A 26,487-nucleotide genomic window follows, 5' to 3' on the forward strand; every position below is an offset into this window, starting at 1 on the left:
TGTAGTCACGAGCTGTACAAATACAGCAGGGTATACAAATTTACATTTTACATAGACACAAATAGAAGACACAGACTTGGTACACATCTGTGCTCAGGTTTCTGTTCGGGCGGTCAGCTTGGGGAACCCCCTTAACGGAAACCTAATCTGCATAAAAAAAGCAGTTATCTTAGGAAACCTGCTGAACCCATAGACTAGAATGGAGTCTGCATGGTTTCTGTTCGGCTTCATGCGGAGAAGGGAACCGAATCCCTTTCCGGAGACCGGGTGCAGATGTGAACCGAGCCCGAGTCATGTTTAGTGGAATAATGTTATTTACTGAAAATTCACCAAACCATTAACATCTTCCACTGAAAAACTAACATTTATCAGAACACTCATGGTTCTTGCTTTTCTAGAACATCAGGGCTTTCGTTGGAAAATTGCAAATATTGATTAAAAACAACGTGTCATACCACTCGGTTCTGCCTGATGGCTTCCATTTTGAGAGGTGCGAAGCTCATGAATCTGAGCTTTGATTATCTTTCGTTCTTCCAAATCTTCCTTCTCCTGTGTCTATAGAGAAAGAATTATACAAACTAGTATGAAACCGATGACTGCATACCTAAGAGTTTACTTAAAATGGACCTCCAACATGATTCCTACATACAAAATTTTAAAAGTCCATATGGCCATCAGAATTCAACAAAACATGGAAAACATAGGGATCCATTTAATTTTACATCACCATAAGTTTTAGACAACCCTGTGGCAAGTGTGGGCAACTCACTACATTATATGGGCAGTAGATGCAGCACTGGACCCCAATCCAAGATTGCACATTACATGTAATAGCATAGTTTGGTTTCCCTATAAAACAAAAAATTCCTCTCTGTACTGACAGATAGGAGTTGGGTGGTCAGTACTGCTTTGTGCTGCCAAGTCTTGACATCGGTAGGAAGCACCTTCATTAGTTGATGCTGCCATTTGCAAGACACATTAACCATGTCCCGTCTAGAAGAGAAAATTGAGCTGGAAGAAGGGGGCAGAAAATGATAAACTTATGATCTATGATCTACAAGACATGGAGTGAACTGTCTTTAGGTGAAGCACAATACTTGGGGAGCTTCTAGCACTGTGTTTAATATTTAGGCCTTGAAGTCATTTTACCATAATAACCAAAAAAAATGAATTGACTACAGCTGAGGATCTATTCACACATCCATGTTCAGCTGGTGAGTCAGTGTTCGGTCCGTATTTCCCAGACTGATCACAACAGTGTGGTGAATGGAGGTCACTGTATCATGGACTATATGGATGGAACACAGTGATGTCAGAGTCCCTGAAATTTGTATTCAGGAACATGATTTGTTTGATTCAGGGAAATTACACTAAAATTGTATTTACTACCAGACCTGTCAACTTCCTTGTCTTTACTACTTACCAAAGATGATGGTGTGTCTCCAAAGTTATCCATACTTTTGGATTGCACAGTGCCATTAGCTTGATCTGTGTAGCGTCTGACTAGCATGCCTGCCAATGCTGCAGCTAAAATGTTAAATTATCACAAAAAAGTAATATTTATACAACATATATATACACACACTAAAAGAGGGAAAAAAAAAAAAAAAGATTGTGCATTTTAGTGCATTTCAGTTTTTCATCAGAGTCTAAGGTCTGCACCTACAAATTTATTTTATTTTATTTTTTTAAAACAAGGCCTGACCTATGGGTCCCTCAACAATCTGAAGAACTAAACGCCCCCCTAAAGCCTCCTTTTTTAATGAAGCATCGGTGCATTTGTGCGAGCAGCTCTCCCTTTAGGGTATGTTCACACAGAGCTTTTTGCAGGCCGATTTTGAGGCATAATCTGCATCAAATATACCTCCCATTCAATTCAATGGGAGTCAGTAGCAGTTTTTTTTTTCCTCTAGCTGATTATTTCAGCTAGACGGGAAAGAAGCAAAAAAAAAAAAAAAAAAAAAAAAAAAACACAACACAACACATGACCTATCTTCAGGTAGATTCCACCATGAGAAACCTATTGAAGTCAATAAGAGGCGGAAAAAAAACACAATATGGTTTTTGATACATTTCACTTTTTTCTTCTTTTTTTTTTTGCAAAAACCACATCAGAAACAGTGAATGGGTTTTTTTTTTAAGTGGAGAATCCAGGTCCATAGAGTGTGCTGGACACACCCTTACTTCTACATTTGGTCCCTCGTCCTTCACATTGATTGATGGGAACTCAACTGCAGGATTTCCCATCAGACACTTATCCCCTATCCTGTGGATAGGCACAATCTCTGTAAGTTATCACAGGATAGGTGATCATTTTTGCCCCACACCGATTAGCAAGTTAAATTTTTTTTTCTTCAAATTGTATGGCAACATAATTTGAGACCCATAACTTTACTTTCCTCTCAACCAATGTGAGGACAGGCATTCTTGAAGGGTGAACTGTAACTATAAGTTCCCAAATTTTAGGGTGCATGAAACTTTTGGACTCCTATTCATTTATTTTGTTTTATATTTTTTTATTATTTAATTTGTTTTTTTGTGGTTTTTTTTTGTTGAGGGTGGGGACAATTTACCAAGACATAGCAAATCTGCTGTTTCTCTTTTGTTTAATACTGCATTGACGATGTGGGATAAATTATATATTACGAGTTTTTTGTAAAATATCCAGTGGCAGCAAAAAGCGTTAGGGTGGGTTCACACCTGCGCCCGTTCTCTGCTATGTGGGTTTCCGTCTTCTGCCGACAGGAGACTGAAACCGGACAGTCAGTGTCCACCCGTGAGCGTTTTGTGGTCTCTGCAGCGAAAGTTTTATTTATTTTTAACTGGATAAAAAGTCCTGCATGTCCAACTGTGTCCGGTTAAAAAAAAACTGTTTCGCCGCAGAGACCACAAAACGCTCACGGGCACTCACGAGCGGACACTTTGCAAACACATTCAAATGAATGGGTTTGAAAAGTGACTGCCGGTTTCAGTCTCCTGTTCAGTTTCTCGGGCAGAAGACGGAAACCTAAAAGCGGAGACTGAGGCGCAGATGTGAATCGCCCTTATATTGTTTGTTGGTTTTTACCCTTTTATTTTTTGTTTGGCTCTGCTAGATTTATAGCAGAATTTGGTGTAAATGATAATGGAAATCTACATCAGTTAGGAGCTGCTGTAGATTTTTTCCTCCCAGAACCAAGAGACTCAGGCAGGGCTTCATAAATCAATCCCAATCTGTCTCCCGTTTTCAATGCAGAAATAGCTAGGCATTTGGGGCTATTCTGTCCTGAAATTAAAAAAAAAAAAGTGTGACTGCATATAAACAGACCATCCATCCCCCTTTATCATTGTGACCTATGACAACATGGAGTTTGAGGAAACACAAAAAAAATTCAGAAATAAAAGACTAATACATTGAGAAATCAAATCCTGTTTCTATGTAATTAAGCAATGCCTCATTACCTTCTATCTCATCATTTCTTATTTTCCGAATTGCAGCTCGGATAAGTTTCCTTTCTTCGTATTCACTGGCACTTCGGAGCTGGAATAGATTGTACAAATTGCAATGTGTTGATGGTGGAGTAATACAATAGCACATCCTACTGGCAGATAGAAATCCTATTGAATCAACGAACAAAAGGGTAAACCGTGCCCCCTACTGGTGACAGAAGATTACAATATCTACAGAGATATTAAACAAAGCAAAGGTAATACTGAACATATAAAGTAAAATACGATGAGAGATTCCTAATATTCAAAAGGAACATGAGTTTTTTGTTTAAAAAAAAATAAAAAAAATTCATATATATATATATATATATATATATATATATATTTATAATCACTACGTATTAAAATAGTGTGACCTTTATTACACTTTAGCATGAGAAAATAGCAAAAATAAGAGAGAGTAATCATCTTTAGTAAACAAGAAGTTCAGCTAGATAGATATATAGAGAGATAGATAAGATAGATAGATCAGAGAAGTTTAGTACAGAATATGCTGAATTTATGGTACAAAAGGTACATAGTATATCACAGGGGCTAAGTTTTTTTTTTGTCTCATCTTCATTTAAATGAAAGTGTAGATCTGGGTAAATTATGTCTTGTGCCTTTTGTAACTTTCATGCTATCAGCATCACAAACCTATTGAAAACATACCAATGCAGTCAGCTCCTCGACATCACTTATCTCCTCTAGTCTTCCTGCCAGGGCATGCAGAGCCCTCTGTTGCTTATCTTCCATTTCAGTGCTTTTGAAATTAAAAAAATTAAATAAAATAAATCTAAGGAATATCACACTAACAGATCATCATACAACAGAGAACAAAGAGCTCATTTCAAGTGCCAAGTCTGCAAAAAACAGAAGCGGATGCCTCATCATTCGACAGTTGGCAAAGTATATGTTGTGTCTTCTCTGCACAACAGAAACCCAATGGTGACAACCCATAACATCAGTCATCAATTGTCTATATATGGGGGCAGCAGTTAGAAAGAAAAAAAAAAGTTTTCTGAAGCCAGAAGCTGCTGTAGTGGACAGAGAGTGCATACATAAGTAATTAAAGGGGAGCTGCAGTCCGTCCATTGTATAAAGTTGGTTCCAGGGGACGCCGCACCCATTACTTGAAAATAATCAGAGTGTACATGCTCCATGTCCACTACAGCAGTTTCTGGCAATAGGAGGCTGTCTGAACAGCTTCTGTGTGCACAGTCCAGATGCCAGACACCTTTCCTTATCGGCATTAAAAATCTATTGGGGCTGGAAACACCCTGTAAGGCTCTGTACATGTCTATCGCTTCTGATGTATGTATACCAATGGACTTATAATGGGGACCATCATTTCCATGGCATGTATGCAGCACATTCATTCTTGCTGTCAAAAGTCTTAACTTGCCAATGGATGCATTGTGTAGAGAGCCCAACTCAGAAATTAAGGGGGTGTCAGCTGCCCTCCTGTCCTATGTTTCAGCTCTGCCCAGCAGCATGTTTACATACATAGATAATAGAGGCTCTGATCCTTGGCTTGTTCTATCCCTTATCAGGGCTCAGCAGCTGAGAGCAATTTACAGAGATAGAAAGAAGAGTATAGGTGGGTAGGAGCAGGGCCCGACCACTAGAGCTAACCACCTAGGTAATGAGCTGCAAACACCAAGGAAGCTTACTGAGTAGTATCTTTATGTATGTGGGGAGCCAAACTTTCTGGCAGTGTATCTACAGCTGCAGAAGATGGATCTTAATATTGATGGCGCTTCTCTTTTGCAGCAATTAGAAGCATTTAATATATTTGATATAGTTCTTCTAGTTTCGTTCCCCTGGTTACTCTTTAACCCTGGACCATGTGACTGACCCAGAGGACAAGCAAAAGGAGTTGGTCCAGAGTCAGAACACCATCAGGAGAGCTGAACTAGAAGATGGCTGGCATCCAGGTAACAACAGGGAAGCAGCATCCAGATTAGGGGCCATTCACATCACACATCAGTTTAACTGATCCATTTTTCCCATCAGTTTCCCGCAAAACTGATGTTAAATAAAACCAGATCAGTTACTGGGGACAGACCACTCTTTTTTTTTTATCCCAAAAAAGAAAAAACTGAAACTGATCAGTTTTTATTTAACATGTATGGGCAGGTTCACACCTGCGCCCGGTCTCCACTTTGCAGGTTTCCGTCTTCAGCCCGAGAAACTGGACAAGAGACAGAAACCGGCAGTCAGTTTTCAAACCCTTTCATTTGAATGGGTTTGCAAAGTGTCCGCCCGTGAGTGCCTGTGAGTCGTCTGCCTCTCCGCAGCTAAACTGTTTTTTTCAACCGGACACAAAGTCGGACATTCAGGACTGTGTGTCCGGTTATAAAAAAAAAAAAAAAAAAAAAAAAAAGTTTCGCGACGGAGACCAGAAGACACTCACGGGCGGACACTGACTGCCAGGTTTTCGTCTCCTGTCCAGTTTCTCGGGAAGAAGACGGAAACCCACAAAGCGGAGACCGGGCGCAAGTGTAAACCCGCCTTAAACGGATGTTCATCAGTTTCCAATCCCTTTTTTTCCCCTTGACTCCTTTCCCTGTTTTTTCTTTTCCTCTTTTCCCTTCTTCCCTCTTGCCATTGTCTTTTCCCCCCTCCCCTACGTTTTTTGTGTTGCCACTAGACAATTTCTCATAATGGTCTGAAAGTGGCCAACCCCTTTAACAAAGGACATGTTTAATAGTGAATAAACAAACCCAGGCTGATTCTCCTTGTCCTCCTGTCCATTATTTTTCTCTGATCTGAAACGTTTCGATGCCAAGGCTTCTTCACAACGCTCAAGCTCCTTCCGCCGCAGCTCCCTAATAGCTGAACGAATCTGCCGCCTCTCCGCCAGGTCCAGAGTGACTTCCAGCTGTGAAAGACATAGAATATACACAGGTTCTGAGCCAAGAGTGTAAATGTGCATGAGATTTGGGGGGATTAATACAAAGTAAATTGTTAGGCGGCTTGATGCCGGATGACTGAAGAAATGACTGGTCAGATTTTCCATATTCAAAACATAAAGGTCTTTAATCTTAAATTTGTTTATGGAAAACGCGATTCCAGCAGATGGCGGGTTGGGACAGCAAATTCTAAGTTAACCATTTCACTGCCAGTCTACAAAGCATCATATGACACTTACAGGATCACTGAACGTATATGAGTCTGAGGTTAAGAAGTAAATGACAGGTGTACGCAGACTGTTCACTCAAATTTACAATAGAGATTAGCATCATTGCTTCAATTCTTGATTTTGGCTTCTTCGACAAATCAATTCTGTAAAGAATCAGGGTTTACAAACAGACTGAAGAGGCTAGCAGTATACAGAGCCTTTAAAGAGGATCTTTCATGTCCTCAGGCACATGTGGTTTTATATACCGCTAGAAAGCCAACAGTGCGCGGAATTCAGCACACTGTCGGCTTTCCCGCTATCTGCCCTGGCGGAAGGGTTATTGGTTCAGTTACCGATAGCTTTTCACCGTCAGTCTTGACAGTCTAACCAGGAATGCCCCACCTGACAGTACCGTGAGTAGTGTTATACTGTGAGGGGGCGTTCCTTACCCTCTCTCCTCCTGACAGTAACCGTCCATAGACTAGTACTTGGGGGGAAGGCGTTCCTCACCACTTAGTGTCATCACTGGGTGGTAAGGAACGCCCCCTCACAGTATAGCACTACACACAGTACTGCCAGGAGAGGCGTTCCAAGTTATAAACGTCAGAAACGTCCTTCTGACATTGAAGAGCTATGGGTAACGGCACCGATATCTCTTGCCCCGGGGCACATAACGGGAAAGCCAACAGTGCACCAAATTCAGTGCACTGTCTGCTTTCTAGTGGTATATAAAACTGCATGTGCCCGAGGACACGAAAGGTCCTCTTTAAAGTGCAAACACATAAAAACTTCAGATTATCCAACAATGGATACCATCTGAGCAGGCTTCCCAACACCAAATCTATATAACGCATGCTTGGCATTTCCACCATCACTGGTCAGTAATCACATCTTTAACTGATAATTCAGGAATACAAACCATCAGCTAAGAAAGGAAGCTTGTCCAAACACAATAAAAACTACACACACAGTGTCATGCATTTGTCACAAGACACATTTGTGTTGGAGCAGTTGTGTTGTGCATCACACTCAAAGCCCATGTTGCCTTGCACAACACATGTAAACCCACCTCAGAAGCTTTCTAGGAATTGAAGAATTCAATGACACTATTCTCTTACAGCACTAGAGGGCAGCAGCAAGCAACCAATCCCCTGCAGGAAGTGGAATGCAGATATAAATAGGAGATCACATCTGGCCCTTCAGGTTTAAACATTTCCCAACAAATTGTTATTAAGTCTACTTATGGAACAAGGGAAAAACAACTTGGCACTACGTGCATTACTTGGCAGAATCAGCATATGTTCTGGTCAGATTTCTTCTGCCTGATAAACACTGGTCCAGGTTTTGGTTTTTTTTTTTACATTACGAAACATTTTTAGAAATATCTGACTGTAAATAAACTGCAGACGAGAAACTATTAGAAAAAGCAAAACACTGAAATAAGTGCCAATAAAACCCAAAGAGGCATATGTATGTAGGGGGGAAAGGAGGGGAAAGCAAGAACATCTAAATAAGGAACATCTGGCGCAGACAAGACACAAGCAATTATTTCATAACCATTTCACAGAGGGATAGTTGTGGAATATTATTAATTCTAAAAAATGCATTAAATGACAAATATCAAACAGTTGTCTTTTATTATAGGATGGGTTTAAGCCAATGTTAACAGCACATTTCTGCAAGTGAAGAAATTCAGAGATCTCTCCACAAGGACGGCTCATTGTCGGTATTCTATATTATTAACATATAGAACAAGGGTGGTAGTCTGAACTGAAAAGCAAAGAAGCACGTACCAAATGAAATCTTTACTATATGAAGCTCGCCTAAAACCACCCACTGCCATTGAGACCACGGCGGACACCCAATGGACCTCAACAACAGAGACCCATGCACAGATGAAAACCTTTAGCCTGAACACCCAGAACTGGGAGCTGTACTGCTCCACATAGTGCACAACGATTGTTTAGATGTAAGAGGATCTGTCACCGAGTACAAAATGCCATACAATCTCAGTGTGCCCCTGATCAATTTGTCATCAGTCTAGGGCACAGTAGCAATAAAATGATACATGGCATTTAGTATTTCATAACTTGGTGACAGATCCTCTTTAATACCTACATAGTGGAGTAATCATGCAATGGAGTGACAATAGACACAAATTATCCCAATGCCACGTGGAAATAAAAGATTTCTATTGTGTGTGTGACTCGGCGTGCATCAGGGCCAGTCTCACTTCTCTGCAGCTCTGAAACCTGGATCTGCCCACTGTGGGGAACCGCTCAGGTAGATGCTCGGTAGCAGTGCAGGAAAGAGGGACACAGACACTGAGTTGCACACAAGGTCAGGCTTCATTCACTTGTAGTGCATTAATTGCCTTTGCAAAGGCACAAATAAACAAAACAAAACCTTCTCGGCTGAGACCTAAACTAAACACAAGCAAACTTTTCCTTGTTTATACAGAAGCCTGGCTACCAGACTCCCACCTTGGCAACGGGTGGCACAGTACCTGCTTTGTATGTTTGGTCTGAACAGGTCAGGTGTCAGTTTGGTGCCACCCTTCCCAATCCTCACACACAGACTTTAACAGGCCTTGATTACCCAGCTGACCTCCCTCGTGTGGGTCTTTACCATACACCCTTTAGGTGCCTGGCTGGAATGTACCTGTCTTCCCAGACCACACCCATCACTCTCTCACACCACATGGAGATACTTTCCCCACCTCTGGCTGGGCTCATATTGAGTCTATATCAGGGGTGCCCAATACGTCGATCACGATCTACCGGTCGATCGCAAAAAACGTATGGGTCGATTGCGGGATGCAGCTAGGGATCCCCGGTGTCTGCTTGTTCACAGTGCAGGCCGAGAGTCGACTCTCAGCCTGCGCTGTGAACAAGCAGACACCGGGGATCCCTGGGTGGCCACAGAACGCCGCTGTCTCCTGCTCTCACGCTCTGCCCAGCCCACATGCCCGGCCCCACCCACAGACACACCCCACCCACAGGCCCTCCCCAGCCCTGCCCACAAGAGGTGGGTAGTAGATCTTTTGCCTTGGTCAATTTATAAAGTAGCTCACATGCTGAAAAAGTGTGTGCACCCCTGGTCTATAGGTTCTCTATGTCAGAAAACTCTTAACAGTGAGGGTCCCAGAGGTTCTCTCTTCCATCCCAACCAGGCTCCACTGCAGCTAGACCTACTGTTCACTACCCACTACCAAGAGCAGTCTTAGAAGACACTCCAAAGACATAGTGAACAGAGTTGACAATATTTGTGAAGTGCTGCAGAACAGAATGTCACTATAAGAGTAAAACTAGGTTTACATCTGTGCTAAATCTCCATTCGGGGACTTCATCTCAGAATCCACTTGAGAAATGTGACAAGAAAAGTCCTGCAAGCAGCCCTGCTCTATCTGTATTGTTTGGGTGGAAACCCCGCAGACCCCATTATAGTCTATGTGATCTACAGGTAACAGCTTTTTAAGAGAATTCAGTTTCCGTTTTTTGGGTCCATAAACAAAGTAAATAAAATGTTACAGCTACCATGCAAGCGGAATTTAGAAACCCCGACATGATTGGAATCCTCATGTTAGTCTGAATTTGACACAAGTCGTAGGCCTGCATGACCAGACTACCTCTGTGGAAGAGACGGCCAGAGATGTGTGGTCCTTCCAGAATACAGTTAACTGTCTCAAAGGATACCTGATGCCATGTTCAAACCTGCCCAGGTGTCCATTGTTCCGGTTTGTCGGAGGACACACAGATTATGAGATAGGTCAGGTGTTTGACACTATAAAAGTTGGACTTGCAGCGCTTTTTCATCAGGAGCAGATGTGAACACTAAAAAGTAGAATCAAGGAGAGGGCCCAATTTTCTGACTCAATTGAGTACCAGAGAGCCCACGTCACACTATCCCCTGACAGATAGGGGCTCCCATTCAGCCTCAAAATAAACTGTGGTCTTCAGTAACCCATTGGATCTTGGACCTTTCTGCAAGGCATTGTGAATTGCCTCACTGGAGATATCTACATGGTTGTGAAATAACAGAAGGTTCCGCCCCAATCATAACTCCAGCAGAGTCTTGCCAATGAAGAGGCACCTTGTTTAATGCCTAATGCCTGCAACTCCTTCACTAATATAGGTGAACTGAGTCACACTGTGATCACAAGAGTGCCACAACCATGCCTTTTAGTCGCAAAAAAGCTGAGCAGTATTCAACTAGAAGTCACAGGTGTGGCACACTAGAGCTGACAATGTGACTCCATCCACTAACATGAGAAGTTGCTGAGCGACCAGAGAACTTTGGTCGCTCAACAGGAATCCCAGACGTGTTGTTCCTGGCCAAGTTAGCTTAGTTTTGCCAATTCCCTGTGACTTCACGTCATATGTCCTTCCACATTTGCCTATCAATGACAGTGGCAATTATCAGATCAATTAATGTGAACTTACTCATATTGATTAAATGTGATACTGATTTAGATCGTAATTGCCCAGCCCTAACATATTATATTTAGTGCTAGTGTGTCCAAGAGTGGGAATGGTCCAACACCAAATACTAAAATACAATTTTCCCTTATACTGTTGTAAAGAGTAGAGGCATCAAAAGCCTTCTCACCTAAAGGGGTTGTCCCATGAAAAGCATCCTAAATGCATTGCTTTATCAAAAAACTGCTTTGTTTGGCCACTATCTTAATTTATTCACTTCATTGTTTACACTCTGTTTCTATGGCCACTGGGCTTATCTGCTCAGTTCCCAAGTGATGTAGCTCCCTGCTCTCAGGGGGGGGGGGGGGGGGGCTGAGTGCTGGCAGCAGCTCTGAGTTGTATATGTCTGACAAGTAACGGAGCTCCTCAGATAGGGGAGGGGGTGAGAGCTCCGGGATTACTGGGCTATCTTCAGCTCTTCCACTTATAAGCCGGTTTAATTAAATTTGGCTGATAAGGGCTGAGATAGGGAGTCCGGTACCTCTGTATGTAATGCAAACTGACTCAAATCCAGCTCTGCTACATCAGCTTCATACTGTGGTAATGCATTTACAACCAATCCCTCATTACGGACTGTTCCAACATGAAGGTAAGAGACACCAGCTGCTACCAGGAGGTAGATGAAGACATAAATCTGCAGTGTTAAAATTTAACTTTTAATGTCACGTTAAAACAGTTACATTGTAACTGGAGTCTTGCCTGTGCGTATAATGGGCGACGCGTTTCGGGACAGTACGTCCCTTCTTCTCGGCTCATTACGGACTGCAAACATAGCAGATAGCAGAGCAAGTGAAACCCTGCCCACCAATGTGCAGAGAAAACCAGGAAGTGAAGAGAGCACACAGCCTGTAGGTTGGTGAACAAGAGTTATGGGAATACCCCTTTAATAACTAAAATTGCACAACTGCATGTCAATTTTCATACAATATATAGATACAATTTGTAGGCACTCTCAGTATTTTCCACCTGCAAATGCAGATGGGAAATACAAAAGAGTTATCCTACAAAGTATGTGAAGCCAAGTTATAGCGCTGGGCAACAATTGTCGGGAAGAGCATTAGGTATTTCTGAGGAGTAGAAACATTTCAGGAGTTCCCATAAGATTGGGAACAAGCAGCCCACACAGAGGTTCCTGGCAGAAAGTTCCAAAGACAAAAGAAGTGGGCACATCAGCCTAAAAACAAGTGGTATGAGCCAGGCAGTGTGTATACAAATATGCCATCCACTATGCCCCAATATGCTTTTCTACTCCGTGTACATACATTTACATTATTGCTTTTTGTATCCATCACTCCCGGTAGACATCCAATAAACCAGATGTTTGGCATGGGCTTGTTTTTAACCATAAATAAGCATAGAAAAATGATGGCTTGTAGGGCACTTGAGCTAGATCTTACACTGTATCGTGCAGATGTATAATTCTGTGCAGCATTCCTACAGTAAGGAATCTATTTTCTAAGAAATGATCACTCGCTGAACGAGAAAAGTGTCACATAGCACAGGAACGGTGCAGGGGGGCACATGTATTGCAACACAAAATACCATTGTATTATAGGAATGCAGAAAGCTCCGGTAGAAAACTTCATCTGAGGGAGAAGATAAATGTCAGATAGTGACCTATAAAAGCTGGAATGAGTTTATGGAATATTTTTCATCGAATCACTCACTGTAACGTTATGTGCTGCTTCTTCTGACAGCAAAGCAATTTTTTCACTCACTAAAGAATTCACATACCCAAGCAGTTAGATGGATGAGATTTGGGGAGGTATGCACGTTTTACAGATAAAATTGCTATCAAAGTGGTAAAAAGTCAGTAGATGATGCAACTGGAAATAAAGGCATATTCCATGTAAATATGAGCACAATTTCTATCAATTTAATTGTGGTCAAGAGTAGGGTAGGCTGTTTGCATCAGACCACTGTATAGGTGTACTTGTATTGAAACCTTGCACAGCCACTACATATTGGACGGGGCCATTTGCTTAAGGCACTGTTCCCTGCGTAGTTCCAGCACCAGGGGCTGCTGTTCAATATGGGTGATGGGACCCCCAGTGATCTGATATTGACAACCTTTTCTAAGGCCAAGTCATCAATACCAAAAGAATGGATTACACAATTTCACTTCGATAACGTTGGAAGTGGCCACCAAGATTTTCACAGATGTGTTCAAAGATATCACGTACCAACACATGCCAGAACTGGGATTGTATGTCACCGCCATTCCCCTTCCCACTGAATAGTAAAGTGTAGTCTATTGCTCCTTCTTACGCACAGGGACACAAATAAAACAACTTTATACAAAAGGACACCCATGGGCAATATAGGCCAGTACAAAGGGATATGCTGCAGCCTTACAATGGAGGTGTAAGTCAGGAAATGTGACTTATTACTCTCATGTTGGCTCAAAAGCAATGGAGACCATATACTTCCCGTTCAACATCACTTTTGCTCAATTTATGCTGCTCTGAGACAAGCACCGCTTACCCTTTTATTTTCTATTGGATTTGTAAGACATCTTTCTATATATGAAACTGGATATTCTACTATGTATTTGGTCCAGACTGTACCTCCATACAGAAACTGGTAGGTGCATACATACAGTGGATTACGTGCACTAGAAGAGTTTGCCGTGGGACGTCATAACCCAGTGTGTACAGTGCTCTGTATTTAAGCAGATAAATCAGTATGAAACACAAATAAATGCTTTTAAATAAAGGTCATTTACATCTGTATAAACTAGATCAGAAAATCTTCAAATCCCACATATGCACATATGAAACTATAAAGACGACTGACATGTCTGGGCTCACTTTCCTGCAGAAGGGGAAAGGGAATGTAGACTATTTTAATCAATAGAAATCCCAGATTAATGCAAGTGCTTAATCTGTAGCACAAAGACTGGCTGGGGCCCCAGAAAAGGGAACCACCTATCAGGACTTGGACTAGATGCCAGTCATTGTAGTTCATGAATGGTAGCTAAGATGGAGATAGCTTTGCAAAACCAGCTCTTCAGTACATTCTGCATATAGAGGCATTATCAAATAGCCCCCAGTAAAATAACCATTTAACAATCTGAGCTAAACAGGCTCAGATAAAAAAAATACACTATATGATCTAGATTACTTGGACACCCCTCAATTATTCTAGTTGCAGTCATTGCAGGCAGGTCCATATAAAGCACACAGCCATGAAGTATCCATAGAGAAACACTGGTAGTCTTATCGGAAATACTGAAAAGGTTTAAATGAGGTACGGTCATAGGATGCCACCATTTCACAGTCTGTGACATTTCTGATTTGCTAGCACTGCACTGGTTAACTCAAAAGCTGGCCATAAACATAAGGCTTGGTTCATATCTGCGTTCAGCAAATCTGTTCAAAATCTGTATACTCAACATTGAGGTCTATAGAAAACGGATTACAAATCAAACTGATAGCAATCAGTTTGTGCCTGTTTTGCAATCAGTTTTTCACTCTGTACATGCTCAGAATGAAGAAGCGGGAAGAAAAAAAAAACGGATTAGTCAAAAACGGACAAACTAATTACAAACGGTCAGTTTTTTTTGACTAGACACTCACTGATTAACGCTGGGTTCACACCTGCGTCTGGGGTCTCCGTTATATGGTTTCCGTCTTCTGCATGCCAGAAGACGGAAACCATAGACCGGGTCCGGCCGTGCGCGGCGGTGAGCGTTTTGCGCTCTCCGCCGCGAAACCGGATTTTTTTTATCCGGACACAGAGTAGTGCATGTCCGACTCTGTGTCCGGATTATAAAACCCGGTTTCGCGGCGGAGAGCGCAAAACGCTCACTGCCGCGCACGGCCGGACAGCTTTCTCACCCATTCAAATGAATGGGTGAGAAAGTCTCCTGCAGGTTTCCGTATCCTGCCTGTGTTTTAGGCAGGAAACGGAAACCTAAGTACGGAGACCGGGCCGCAGATGTGAACGAGCCCTAAGCAGTCTAGAAAATCAAATTCAGGTATCCGGTGTGTAAGGGCAGATTCACACCAGCACCCAATCTCTACTTTGCAGGTTTCCGTTTACTACCTGAGAAAGTGGACAGGAGACTGAAACCGGCAGGCAATTTTCAAACCCATTCATTTGAATGGGTTTGCAAAGTGTCCGCCCGTGTGAGTCTTCTGCTCTCTGCGGTGAAACCGTTTTTTCTTTTAACCGGACACAAAGTCAGACATGCAGGACTTTGTGTCCTGTTAAAAAAACAAAAAACAAAAAAAAAAACAAACAGTTTTGCCGTGGAGACCAGAGGACGCTCACGCACGCTCACCAGCGGACACTGAATGGTAGGTTCCGTCTCCTGTCGGCAGAAGACGGAAACCCACAAAGCGGAGATCGGGTGCTGGTGTGAACCCGCCCTAACCGTGGACATTAGCATCGGACACTAGCTGTGTCCGTTACATTTTGCATTGATGTAAATGGGACATCATGTGCGTTCGTTACAGTCAGTGTCTGTCCTTGAGTGTCCGTTCACAAAGATGTCCGATTCTTCAAGCAGACAGCTAAATCTTACATATAGGTTTTTTGCTGTCCACTTGAAAAATCGGACATCTTTGTGAATGGACACTTAAAGGGATACTACCACTAAAACTTTTTTTTGTGCTTAAGACGTCGGAATAGCCTTTAGAAAGGCTATTAGTCTCTTACCTTTAGACGTGGTCTCCGGCCCGCCGTTCCGTAGAAATACCGGTTTTTACTGTAATGCAAATGAGTTCTATTGCAGCAGTGGGGGCAGGCCTCAGCGCTCAAACAGCGATGGGTGCGTCCCCACTGTTGCCAGACAACTCTCTCCAGCGACACCTCCATCTTCAGCTACAACAGCCTCTTCTGTCTTCCGTCTCGGTCCAACCTCCGATGCCTGTGCAGTACGCTCCTGTATTGAGCTACAAGAGCAAGAGCGGTCATTTTTGGGAGGCCGCTCTTGCAGTTCAATACAGGAGCGTACTGCACAGGCGTCGTAGGTTGAACCGAGACAAGACGGAAGACAGAAGAGGCGGTTGCAGCTGAAGATGGAGAGAGTTCTCTGGCAGCATCGGGGACGCCCCCATTGCTGTTTGAGCGCTGAGGCCCGCCCCCACTGCTGCGAGAGAACTCATTTGCATAACGGTAAAAACTGGTATTTCTACGGAACGGCGGGCCAGAGACCATGTCTAAAGGTAAGAGACGAATAGCCTTTCTAAAGGCTATTCCGACGTCTTAAGCACAAAAAAAATAAATAAATAAGTTTTAGTGGTAGAATCCCTTTAAGGACAGACACGGACTGTGAAGAACACACATGATGTCCCATTTAAATCAATGCAAAATGTAACGGACACAGCTAATTTCCGATGCTAATGTCCACGCAAGATTTTGCGTGGACATTAGCATCGGACACCGACGCTAGTGTGAACGCCCCCTAAAACTGTTTGCAAGCAGACGGATACCAGATGCAGATGTGAACCCAGACTAACAACTCTTACTGCTCGGCTGAGCAGTGCATATGTAATGAAGTGGCAGTGGAAGAAAGCTGCTGACAGACTCTTTTGGCAACACCTTAGGACAGGTTCACACCTGCGCCCCGTCTCTGCTTTAGCCAATCCGGTTGGTTTCCATCTTCTGCCCTGAGAAACTGGCGGTCAGTTTACAAACTGATTCACTTGAATGGATTTGCAAAGTCACCACCTGTGTGTGTCTTCTGCCTGTCCGCTGTGAAACAGTTGTTTGTTTGTTTTTTTAACCGGACACAAAGTTCTGCATGTCCGACTTTGTGTCCGGTTAAAAAAAAAAAAAATTGGTTTCACCGTGGAGAGGCAGAAGACGCACACGGCGGTCACTTTGCAAACCCATTCAAGTGAATGGGTTTGAAAACTGACCGCCGTGTTTCCATCCCCTGTCCAGTTTCTCTGGGCAGAAGACAGAAACCGGCCATATTGGCTAAAGCGGAGAACGGCACAGGTGTGAACCTGCCCTTATTAACCAAGAGAACAAAATGATCAGACCGTTTAATACCAGCTTCCTAATCCTTATTCGCCCAACTGCCATGTTGAGTAAGGTCAGTCCAGAACTTCAGTCTGATCATACATCATTTACTTTTTCACACCAGGGTTATTTATGTAAGCTAAAGGAGCAAGTGACAGTCCTTATGGCCTGAACACAGGAACACTGCTGGGTATCTTTGTGGGACTGTGACTCCAAAAGCTGTTACCAGTGTTCTGTGAAACCACCATGACATTGCTGGGTAACTTCAGCAAACTGCTTTGATATCCTTCTGTAACCAGCAACTACCTCTAAGTAAAGGACCTGGTGAAGCTGTGACCTTCCAGTGCTGGTGTGCTTTTTTGGTTGCCCTTGGCATCCCTTTGAGTAAGCTAGTGTAATAAGTGGCATAATAGTGACAGTGTTTGGCCCTTGAGCACTAAGATTTATGACAACTTTGTTCCATAGGGTAAGTTATAGCTTGCTGATTGGTGGGTCCCAATATTTGTACTCCTCAGTAGTGCCAGTTTTGTAGTCTACTATACAGCAGAATCACACGTACCCAAGAATCCGATTAGCTTTTCAACCAGTCTGTGACCACTGTGCATAGGTTGTAAAAGATCTTTTAGTCACCCCAAGCCTTGCATTAGTAGTTTTCTCTTCTTTAAACTCAATATTTATGCTTCCCAAGTGCATTATATTACATATAGAAACATTAAACCAATATTTTTATTGCTTTCACCCCATCTCCAGGTTAGTTATTTTAGTTTCTCATAGGAAATGTGTGTTCTTGAACCCCGACGACATAAGAGAGACAGGAGGGCAGACATGTGAATGTCCCATAACTATGTATGTGGTGAACTATCCTTCGATTAGGCCATAGCTTATACATCCTTTATATAGAATTCTCTGAAATTAATATGGAAATCTGAAAAAAAAATAACAACCCTAAATATGTGCAGTAATTCTTACCAAGAAAAGCTCAAAAATAGAAGGAAAGTTGGCGTTGACGATTGACCCATTTGACGATTGACAGATTCTTAGAGAAGAACAACTCTAAAAAAAGTAAAAAATCTCTATTATGCACACAGTTCTAGTTCGCTTTGATAGCTGAAGTACATCACGAACCAGAAACTGAATATATAAATGGGTGGGCGGCTGGCTCAAGTGTTTACTGTGAGAAAGGAACAGTAAGTTAGAATTATCTAATATTTATATCTGCCAGTCACAGAAAGAAAATATTTGGTTGAAAAGTTGCAAGTCCTGCATCACTTTCCCCAGCATCAGACTGTAATCTTGGCAGCTCATCTGCTCACATCTGGAGACTGTTTGTGGTGATGTTTTCTGTTGATACTCTCAAAAAACACACACAAAAAAACCCAACACACAATCTGACGAAAATCTACAACTCAAGCGTTTCGGGCCACAGAGATATCTAATATGTAAGGTTTTTACCTTTATATATGTGTTATAGGGAAAGGGGGAGATTTCAATTGGTAGCCCTTACTTTTTACATTTTTTTTTAAATACTTTTATTTTTAGACTCCCCTAGGCGGTCTTGAACCACAGGGCGTTGGATCATTCGATTCCATACCCTGCAATGCTCATGAGAAATACCAATGGTTCTATTCCAGTAGGCTCCTGGCTGTCATATAAATGGATCGCTGGCTACAGATCAAACTCCTGGGGCCAGCAATCCACCCTAAAATTGCAGTGCCCATATGCTGTAAGAGAAAATTGTGCCACAGTCAGCTTTGACCAAGGTGTTAGAGGGTTAAAGCCCATGATCAGTGTGGGCATTGATCGCGGGCAATGCCGCCAAGTCTATTCTGTATATCATAGTGATGACCTGGCACACACTCATCTTCTGAGCAGTCCTCATATTTAAATACCAGACATCCACTATAATAGTGTGGCGGGTGTTGGAAAAGGGTTAATAGTATATTGTCATATGAAATTAAATGATCACTAACTTCCCAGATAACAGTCTCATTTAACAGGGAATTTGATTCTAGATCAACCATGTAACCTCCTGCCACGGTCCAGTCCTACTACTCCAGGATCCTGTTATGACAAAGTCCCTGCAGGATGTGATGGCTGAGGCCAATGAGAGGCCTAAGGAAAGGAAGGACACAGGACATCACAATGTGTTCTGTATCCTTTCCTCAGGCTGATGATCCTGAAGCAGCAGAGCTGAACCACTGTGGGAAACACCAGAGGTCCAGGGACATGAGAGTATGGGTTGTTATTTATTTTTTTTCTGACCTTCCCCAGCTCCCCTGCAAAATAAAACGCCTCCAAAACATATTATCCTCGACAACCCTTTTAATTAAAAATGTTACCATTATCTCAGGGGGGTGGGGGGAATTATATATTTGGAAGGGTTAAATGGATTTGGATAAACAGAACACTAAAATGCTCAGGATCACAGGTCATTGGGCTTTTCAGACTGGTAACACATCCTCTTTAGCTCACTGCTACCGTGTTTCTCCAAAAAATAAAACCTACCCCGAAAATATGACTTTCCGGGATATTTTTGGAGTGGGCTTGAAATATAAGCCCTACCCCACAAAATAGGCCCTAGCTAGTTTAACCTCTTCCCGACATCTGCCACGCGATCACAGGGGATGCTAGGTCATTAAAGATAGCAGCCACTATGCTGCAGAGCGGCACCATAGCTACTGTACCTAGTCTCCGCTGTAATGTACAGGGGAGGTTCAGAGTTAATCAAAGTCTATAAAAACATCCAACATGCCAAAAAAAAAAAAAAAAGTATATAAAAACATAACTTTTACTTCATCCACAATAAAACCATTTTACATGATGGATCCAGGATGTAAAAAAAGACAGAAAAGAGTTTACGCGTTTCGGGATTACATTTCTAATCCCTTACTCAGCCATGAGTAAGAGTCCCTTACTCTTTTCTGTCTTTTTTACATCCTGGATCCATCATGTAAGGGTGCATTCACACTACGGAACGCCAGCGTGTATCACAGCCGTACACGCCGGTGTTACAGCAGGGCTGCCGGACACTTCCCATTCATTTCTATGGGAGCCGACATGCAAGAGCTCCCCATAGAAATGAATGGACTGCTTTTTTCCATTCATTTCTATGGGGAGCGCTCGCATGCCGGCTCCCATAGAAATGAATGGGAAGTGTCCGGCAGCCCTGCTGTAGCGCCGGCGTGTACGGCTCTGATACACGCTGGCGTTCCGTAGTGTGAATGCACCCTAAGATTGTTTTATTTTGGATGAAGTTATATTTTATATACCCTTTTTGGCATGCTGAATGTTTTTATAGACTTTGCCTTACGGTAAACTCCTTTTCAGTCTGGAGCATTTCCGTGCAGCCCACCAATTTTATAATTCAACTCCATGTTGGATGTCTAGATTGAGCGTTAAATTTGTTGTTTGTACACTCAGAGTTAATGTCTGAGATCCGTGTCTACTCTGATCGTGGGTATTGTTGAGTGTGACCACTCCCCTCCTTCCCACCAAAGTAGCACAACTGCCAGAGCTACTATACTGGTCCTCCACTATAATGTACAGCGGAGACCTGGAGTTAAAGGGGGTTCTCCCATCTCAGTCTTTCAGCCAGGCTGAATGCAGTGCCTGCTTCTCACTTCCTGTATTTCTCTTCCTCCCCCTCCCTCCTGCTGAACGGGACAAACAACACTTCTGCAGGTCAGAAAATCTGCAGATTCTTGTACAGAATAGACGCAGTGTTATCTGTGTATTTACCTAGAGAGATAAAAGACCAGGCTTTATCAGCAAATTGCATTTAGCTGAATGGATTGTCCTGCCTGCACTGACTAAGTGACATCACTTTTCCTATCTCCCAGGTATGTGGTTATAGTAACGCAGTGTAAACAATGGAAGGAATAAGGTTACATTACAGGAGAACTTCTAAAGCAATATATTTAGGAAAAGTCTTCAATTTACATAAGCTACCAGTATAGATAGGATCCTTGAGGATAGGATAGGATAGCAATCAGAGTCCACTTTGATCGCGGGCATAGTTGAGTGTGTTAGTCCACTGTACCCCCTTATGAAGGCTCCCATGCCTGTCATAGGAATATTGTATTGCAGTCTATAGAATGAGTGCAGGTTCATGATCCCGAGGAGGGTTTAATTGAAAAAGTTACAAAAACAAAACAACCTGCCGAACTGCTGTTTGTTTGCTGTTTCACCTCTGATGAAAAAAAACATTTAATAAAATGTGAGATTGTTAATCATGGAAAGAAATTAAGACCTACCCCGAAAATAAACTCAAGCCCTTTTAATAGGAGAATTTTTTTTTTTTTTTTTTTATAAGACCCAGTCTTATTTTTGGAGAAACACGGTAGATCTACTCAAATGCACATATAAATCGAGTAAGCTACATCCACATACTTCCACACATGCAAGAACACATGTATCCAAACACAGACATGCACTGCAAAGTGTAGGATTTGGCATCTGTGGCACCTCTCAGAATGAACATGGACACTTTGCACAAGCTGCACTGCTAAAAGTAGTGAGTACAGAAGTAAATAAATATACTATAAAGTCCGTGGGAATTGTGAGAGCCAGCGTCAAAGTCTAAGTCTATTTCTAAGTAAACAGTCCTTATGGGGTTTTTTTAAATGTTTTTCTTCATTTATTTCAAATATACCTTTTTGTAAAGTACCTACTGTAAGCAGATGGCTGGTCAGGTAATGGAGGGGGTGTACATCTCATTCAGGTGGGTGAGATGAGAAAACTCCAGAAGGAATGTTTGTTGTCAGCAGACAACTTTCGTCTGCTGAGCATTTTGGTAAGTGCTAAGTATTGGGCTGGATTTTTAGGAATGACACGTAGGTTGGTAGTGGGACCAGTCATTCCACCCCCTCCAGTCCACACTTTGGGGATGTTCCACTGTAGGATTTAGTCACTGCATGTGGATAAAATGCAACTAAATCTGGTCCACTACTATACATTGAAGCAGCACAATTGCCCCATCAGCTCCATTTAAGTACACAGGGCTGAGCTATAACCTCACACACAAGCTCAGGACATGTGCCACAGGTTTCAGAAGAAAGTCATGTTTTTCCAATCCTATACAATCCCTTAAAGCCAGTTATTAACTGAAGTATAAACCATACTCCGTTAGATATTGCAAGGAGGGAAGGCATTCATCATTTCATAGGAGCAATATGTATATTACTGTAATAAAGCATTCACTGAGATTGGAAACATGTTGACTATCAATATTGAAGCAACTGGTCCTTAAGTCTTGCTGGTGGATGAAGAGTTAAGGAAACAACAGGAAAACAATCCCTCAGGAACTTGTCCAACGGAAACTAAACTTTGCTCAAGCATCGGAAAAGTATTTGTGGCAAGTGTACAAAAGTGAGCCCTTTAATTTCAACATATAGTCAACTATGGTATAATAAAAGAATCCAAGACTCCTACCCAGAAAGACAGTTCCTTTCTAAAGGAATTTCATGAGTCACACCTCTGCTAGCCACATGCTCTATCGGAATGAAGACTGGTTGTAATATCTACTCTCAATTTCCAAACCTGAGTGGTCAGTGAATTTTGGGATGATGAAATAGGAAGGAAGTTAGTAAAGGGAAAGCGATCGGAGAGAGATACTGTGAGATATGCAGTTTTTCCTTATATGGTTTAATCCTGACTGTTCACGGTGTCTGAAAAACTCACGCACTAAAGAAGAAGAAAAAACACAAAGCTAGAGGCACTGGAGCCTGAGGCTTCACAGCAGTGTGACAAATGTGTGATTTAAAGGGAGATAAATGGGAAAATTCATTGGTAGTCAAAATATAGACCCTGTGCATCCACATGTGCTTGAGTGTAGTTTACACAGAACACAGGAAACACTCAGAGTATGCTAGCAAAGCGGATTTTTCAAGCTGAAAAGTCAGCAGCTGATATGCAATAAAGTCTGACCCTCAAATTTCTGATATGGATTTGCAATTTGTATTAGTCAATCAGGCTAACCAGTGTGACACTACCTACCTGTGGAAGCAGTGCCATAAAGGGATAACACTTTTTCCTTCTGCTACACTACAGGGTAGATTTCCATTAAAAAACAAAACAGAGGCAGTAATAAAGCGTTTTTCATACAAACTCACAACACAGCAAATACAGTATGAAAAGCAGCGGGGTGGACCAACCAGTTAGAGACAGGGACACAAATCTTGCAGCAAAGTGGTTTATTTAAGAAAAATAGCTAAATAAACAAACTTTTACGTCAGGCATAAAAATGAGCAAAATAAAATACATACTTAACTTAAAGAAAATAACGTCAAACCAAAACCCTGCTTGTCTGAACGCTAACTAAACAGAAAATACTAACTGTGCATATGGCTTACTACCAGCCACACGAATCACCAAAAAAAAAAACCCCACTGTACCATATCACAAGGCTCTCAATACCAGGACAGACCCAGTCACTTCCGCTCCTCTTAGGATCTGCCCTGAAGTGCAGGCTCTGCAGCCTTTTATCGGCCATTAACGAGTCTTAGGACCCACACCTGGGGCTGAACCCTACTCCAGACCTGCACTGGACCACACAAGTCAGGAATCTAATTTTCATGGCTCTGTTTGGTCGTTTCCACCCTCCTCCTCCCCTTTTCCCACTTCCCTTCCTATTTCTTCCTTTGTTGTCTGTGTTTCCTGATGATCTTCTGCCTCCTCCCCCCCCATTTTTGGTTGGTTTTCCTTTTCTTTCACCTATGGTTTATCATTTCCTCACCTGTATTGGACTTGCATTTCCATTTGCACAAGTCTTGATATGTGATATGCACCCTCACTTGTACTCTGTGTTGTGCACCTACACTGTACTTTTATAAAATTTAATAAAAATCGATTACACCTAAATCAGAAATCTGAGACTGATATAGCGAGATTCCAGCACTTTACCTTTCACCTTCTCACCCAGGATTATCAAAGAATTATACTCATGTGCATATTAAAGCAGTGAATTACGGTAATACCACAGGTCACTTTATAGCTCAGAGTCAGAGCCAGTGACAAAACAGGAGATGGTGGCAGGAGTGTGTGAATAACCCATTAAATCCTATATTGTGCAGTGGACACCAACAGTCACTAGTACCAGGACAGTTGCAATATGGCAGTTTAGCTGCAGCCAACATCACACTGCTCCAGGGCCAATGTGACACGGTTTCTATCCTGTCTTTTACGGAGCTGTCACTTAGACACATACCCCTGCAGATCCCCCAAAGGCACGCACCATCAATAGAGAAGACTCCTTACAATGAGTGTAATTCTTCTGGAACAAACAGTTGACAAGTAAGAAACACCAGATGCAAGTTAGGCTTAGGGGCAAGTTCGCAAACTGATATCAAAAAGCAGAATTCTACTGTTGCAGGGAGTGCACCCATCACTACAGTACCAGTCCTTAGAAACAGGATCTTCTTTTGGAGAAAAGGAAGCTTCCTCCTTAAGCTGTCCAAGCTGGTGAGGTTTATAAAGCTATCCTACACTCCTTCAAGCAATCCTCCTTCCAAGCTTACACATTCACTGGAGAATGGGAAAGGGAGTTAAAATAGGGAGTCATTTCCACTCTAGGAAACCTAATGTCATGCCTGACATCAAAGAACGGCACCTCAGGGGAGTAACAAACAGCTTTTCCCGTGGTACAACCATGTTCCCCCTTTAAGTAGTCAGTGCACAATACAGCTTCCAGAAACTACAAGAACACAGACCACGTGATGACATACACCCATTAAAGTGGTACAAAAATACATCATAGTACAAGTACATAACATGATACAATATAACAAGTAAACCATACTGCACAAACATGTGGTGCACTTAGCCTGTCAACAGTGCACATTACCACAGGCAAAGTCAGGATGGGGATTTATCCCTTCCCATACTAGTCAAAGTGTCCAATATGTGTTACCAAACCACCTTACAGCTGCTTTAGAAAGTTACTAAAAATACACCTGAAGATGACATATTTTAGGCCTTTTAGACTTTTGTGCCCAGTTTGCCACTTAGGACAGTGGGCAAAATGGTTGGAGAATTTAGATGCATTGCGCAAGGGAGTCATCCGATTTATTAATAATACATTTTATTTATATAGCGTCAACATATTCCTCAGCACTGTACAAATAGTCACATCACACAATGGGACTGAGGGCCCTGCTCGCAAGAGCTTACAATCTATGAGGTAGAGGGGGTGACACAAGAGGCAGCATTGCTTATACAGTGGTCAGACAATTTTGTAATAGAGATCACATTACAAAACATAAAACTTTATGAGCAGTCACCATTCATGTCCTTTAACATGCAGATGGTGCCTGGACATATAAAGTTAGTTTCAAACAGCATCATATCATGTAGGGTAATGTAGGAGCAGAAACAGAGGAGGGTTTGTTTTAGGGATTTTAATTACAGAACGGAAGGGTTTACATTAGGAATTGTGATAGGCTTGTCTGAAAAGATGTGACATTAGTTTGTGCTTGAAGCTGTAGAAATTGGGAGTTAATCTGATTGTCCGGGGTAGAGCATTCCAGAGAAGTGCTGCAACTCGGGAGAAGTCTTGTATACGAGTGTGGGAAGTTCTGATAATAGAGGATGTTAGTCTTAGGTCATTGAGTGAACAGAGAGCACGGGTTGGGCGTAGACAGAGATGAGGGAGGAAATGTAGGGGAGTTGCAGCATTATGGAGAGCCTTGTGGATGAGGGTGATAAGTTTATATCGTATTCTTTGAATACGCAATAGGCAACCAATGTAGTGATTGGCGCAGACCAGAGGCATCACTGTAGTGTCTAGACTGATAGATGAGCCTGGCCGCTGCATTCAGAATAGATTGTAGAGGGGAGAGTTTAGTAACAGGAAGACCGATTAGAAGGGAGTTGCAGTAGTCAAGGCGAGAATGAATCAGAGTGACAATAAGTGTCTTTAATGTATCTCTGGTAAGGAAAGGGCAGATTGTGGAGGTGTTTTTGAGGTGGAGATGACATGTGCATGAGAGTGATTGGATATGGGGGGGTGAAGGAAAGTTCTAAGTCAAACACAACCCCAAGGCAGTAGGCCTGCTGCCTAGGAGTTATAGTAAGGCCAGCAACTGCAATGGATATATTTACTACAACTTTCACCATAAAACTGGCATGAGTTATACCAGAAATCAATGCCAGTTACTAACACAAGGTTCCCATCTGCGCTCTGGCTTAAGTTCTTCAGGTCTGCTTGGCAACCAAAAAAATAGAAACAAAATTCACTTAAAAGCAGTTACCTGCGGACTCCATAGGCTATAATGGGTTCTGCCGGGTTTCTGCACGATAAATGCAGAGAGAAGTCCTGTTTGCAGAATTTTTCAAGTGGAATAGGGGATGAAATCCCTGAAGGGTGTTCAAGTGCAGATGTGAACCCGGCGTAAATGAGTTTAGATTAACCGACCTCTCAACATTCATATCAATCATAAAAGGAGCTGG

General features: G+C 42.3%; 1 protein-coding gene across 2 annotated transcripts in view; it reads right to left on the reverse strand.

The window, feature by feature from the left end:
- Positions 1-26,487, reverse strand: part of SMTN (smoothelin) — a 102,706-nt gene that overhangs the window by 54,681 nt on the left and 21,538 nt on the right. For both annotated transcript variants that reach the window (XM_075276646.1, XM_075276647.1), the window contains exons 2-6: positions 6,195-6,352; positions 4,141-4,231; positions 3,442-3,520; positions 1,424-1,527; positions 456-555 (exon numbers count right to left, since the gene is read on the reverse strand). In XM_075276646.1, coding sequence (XP_075132747.1) covers positions 456-555; positions 1,424-1,527; positions 3,442-3,520; positions 4,141-4,231; positions 6,195-6,352 — 532 coding nt within the window. The remainder of the gene's footprint in view (positions 1-455; positions 556-1,423; positions 1,528-3,441; positions 3,521-4,140; positions 4,232-6,194; positions 6,353-26,487) is intronic.

The sequence above is a fragment of the Leptodactylus fuscus genome, chromosome 1 (genome assembly GCF_031893055.1).
Source record: "Leptodactylus fuscus isolate aLepFus1 chromosome 1, aLepFus1.hap2, whole genome shotgun sequence".
Taxonomy (NCBI): domain Eukaryota; kingdom Metazoa; phylum Chordata; class Amphibia; order Anura; family Leptodactylidae; genus Leptodactylus; species Leptodactylus fuscus.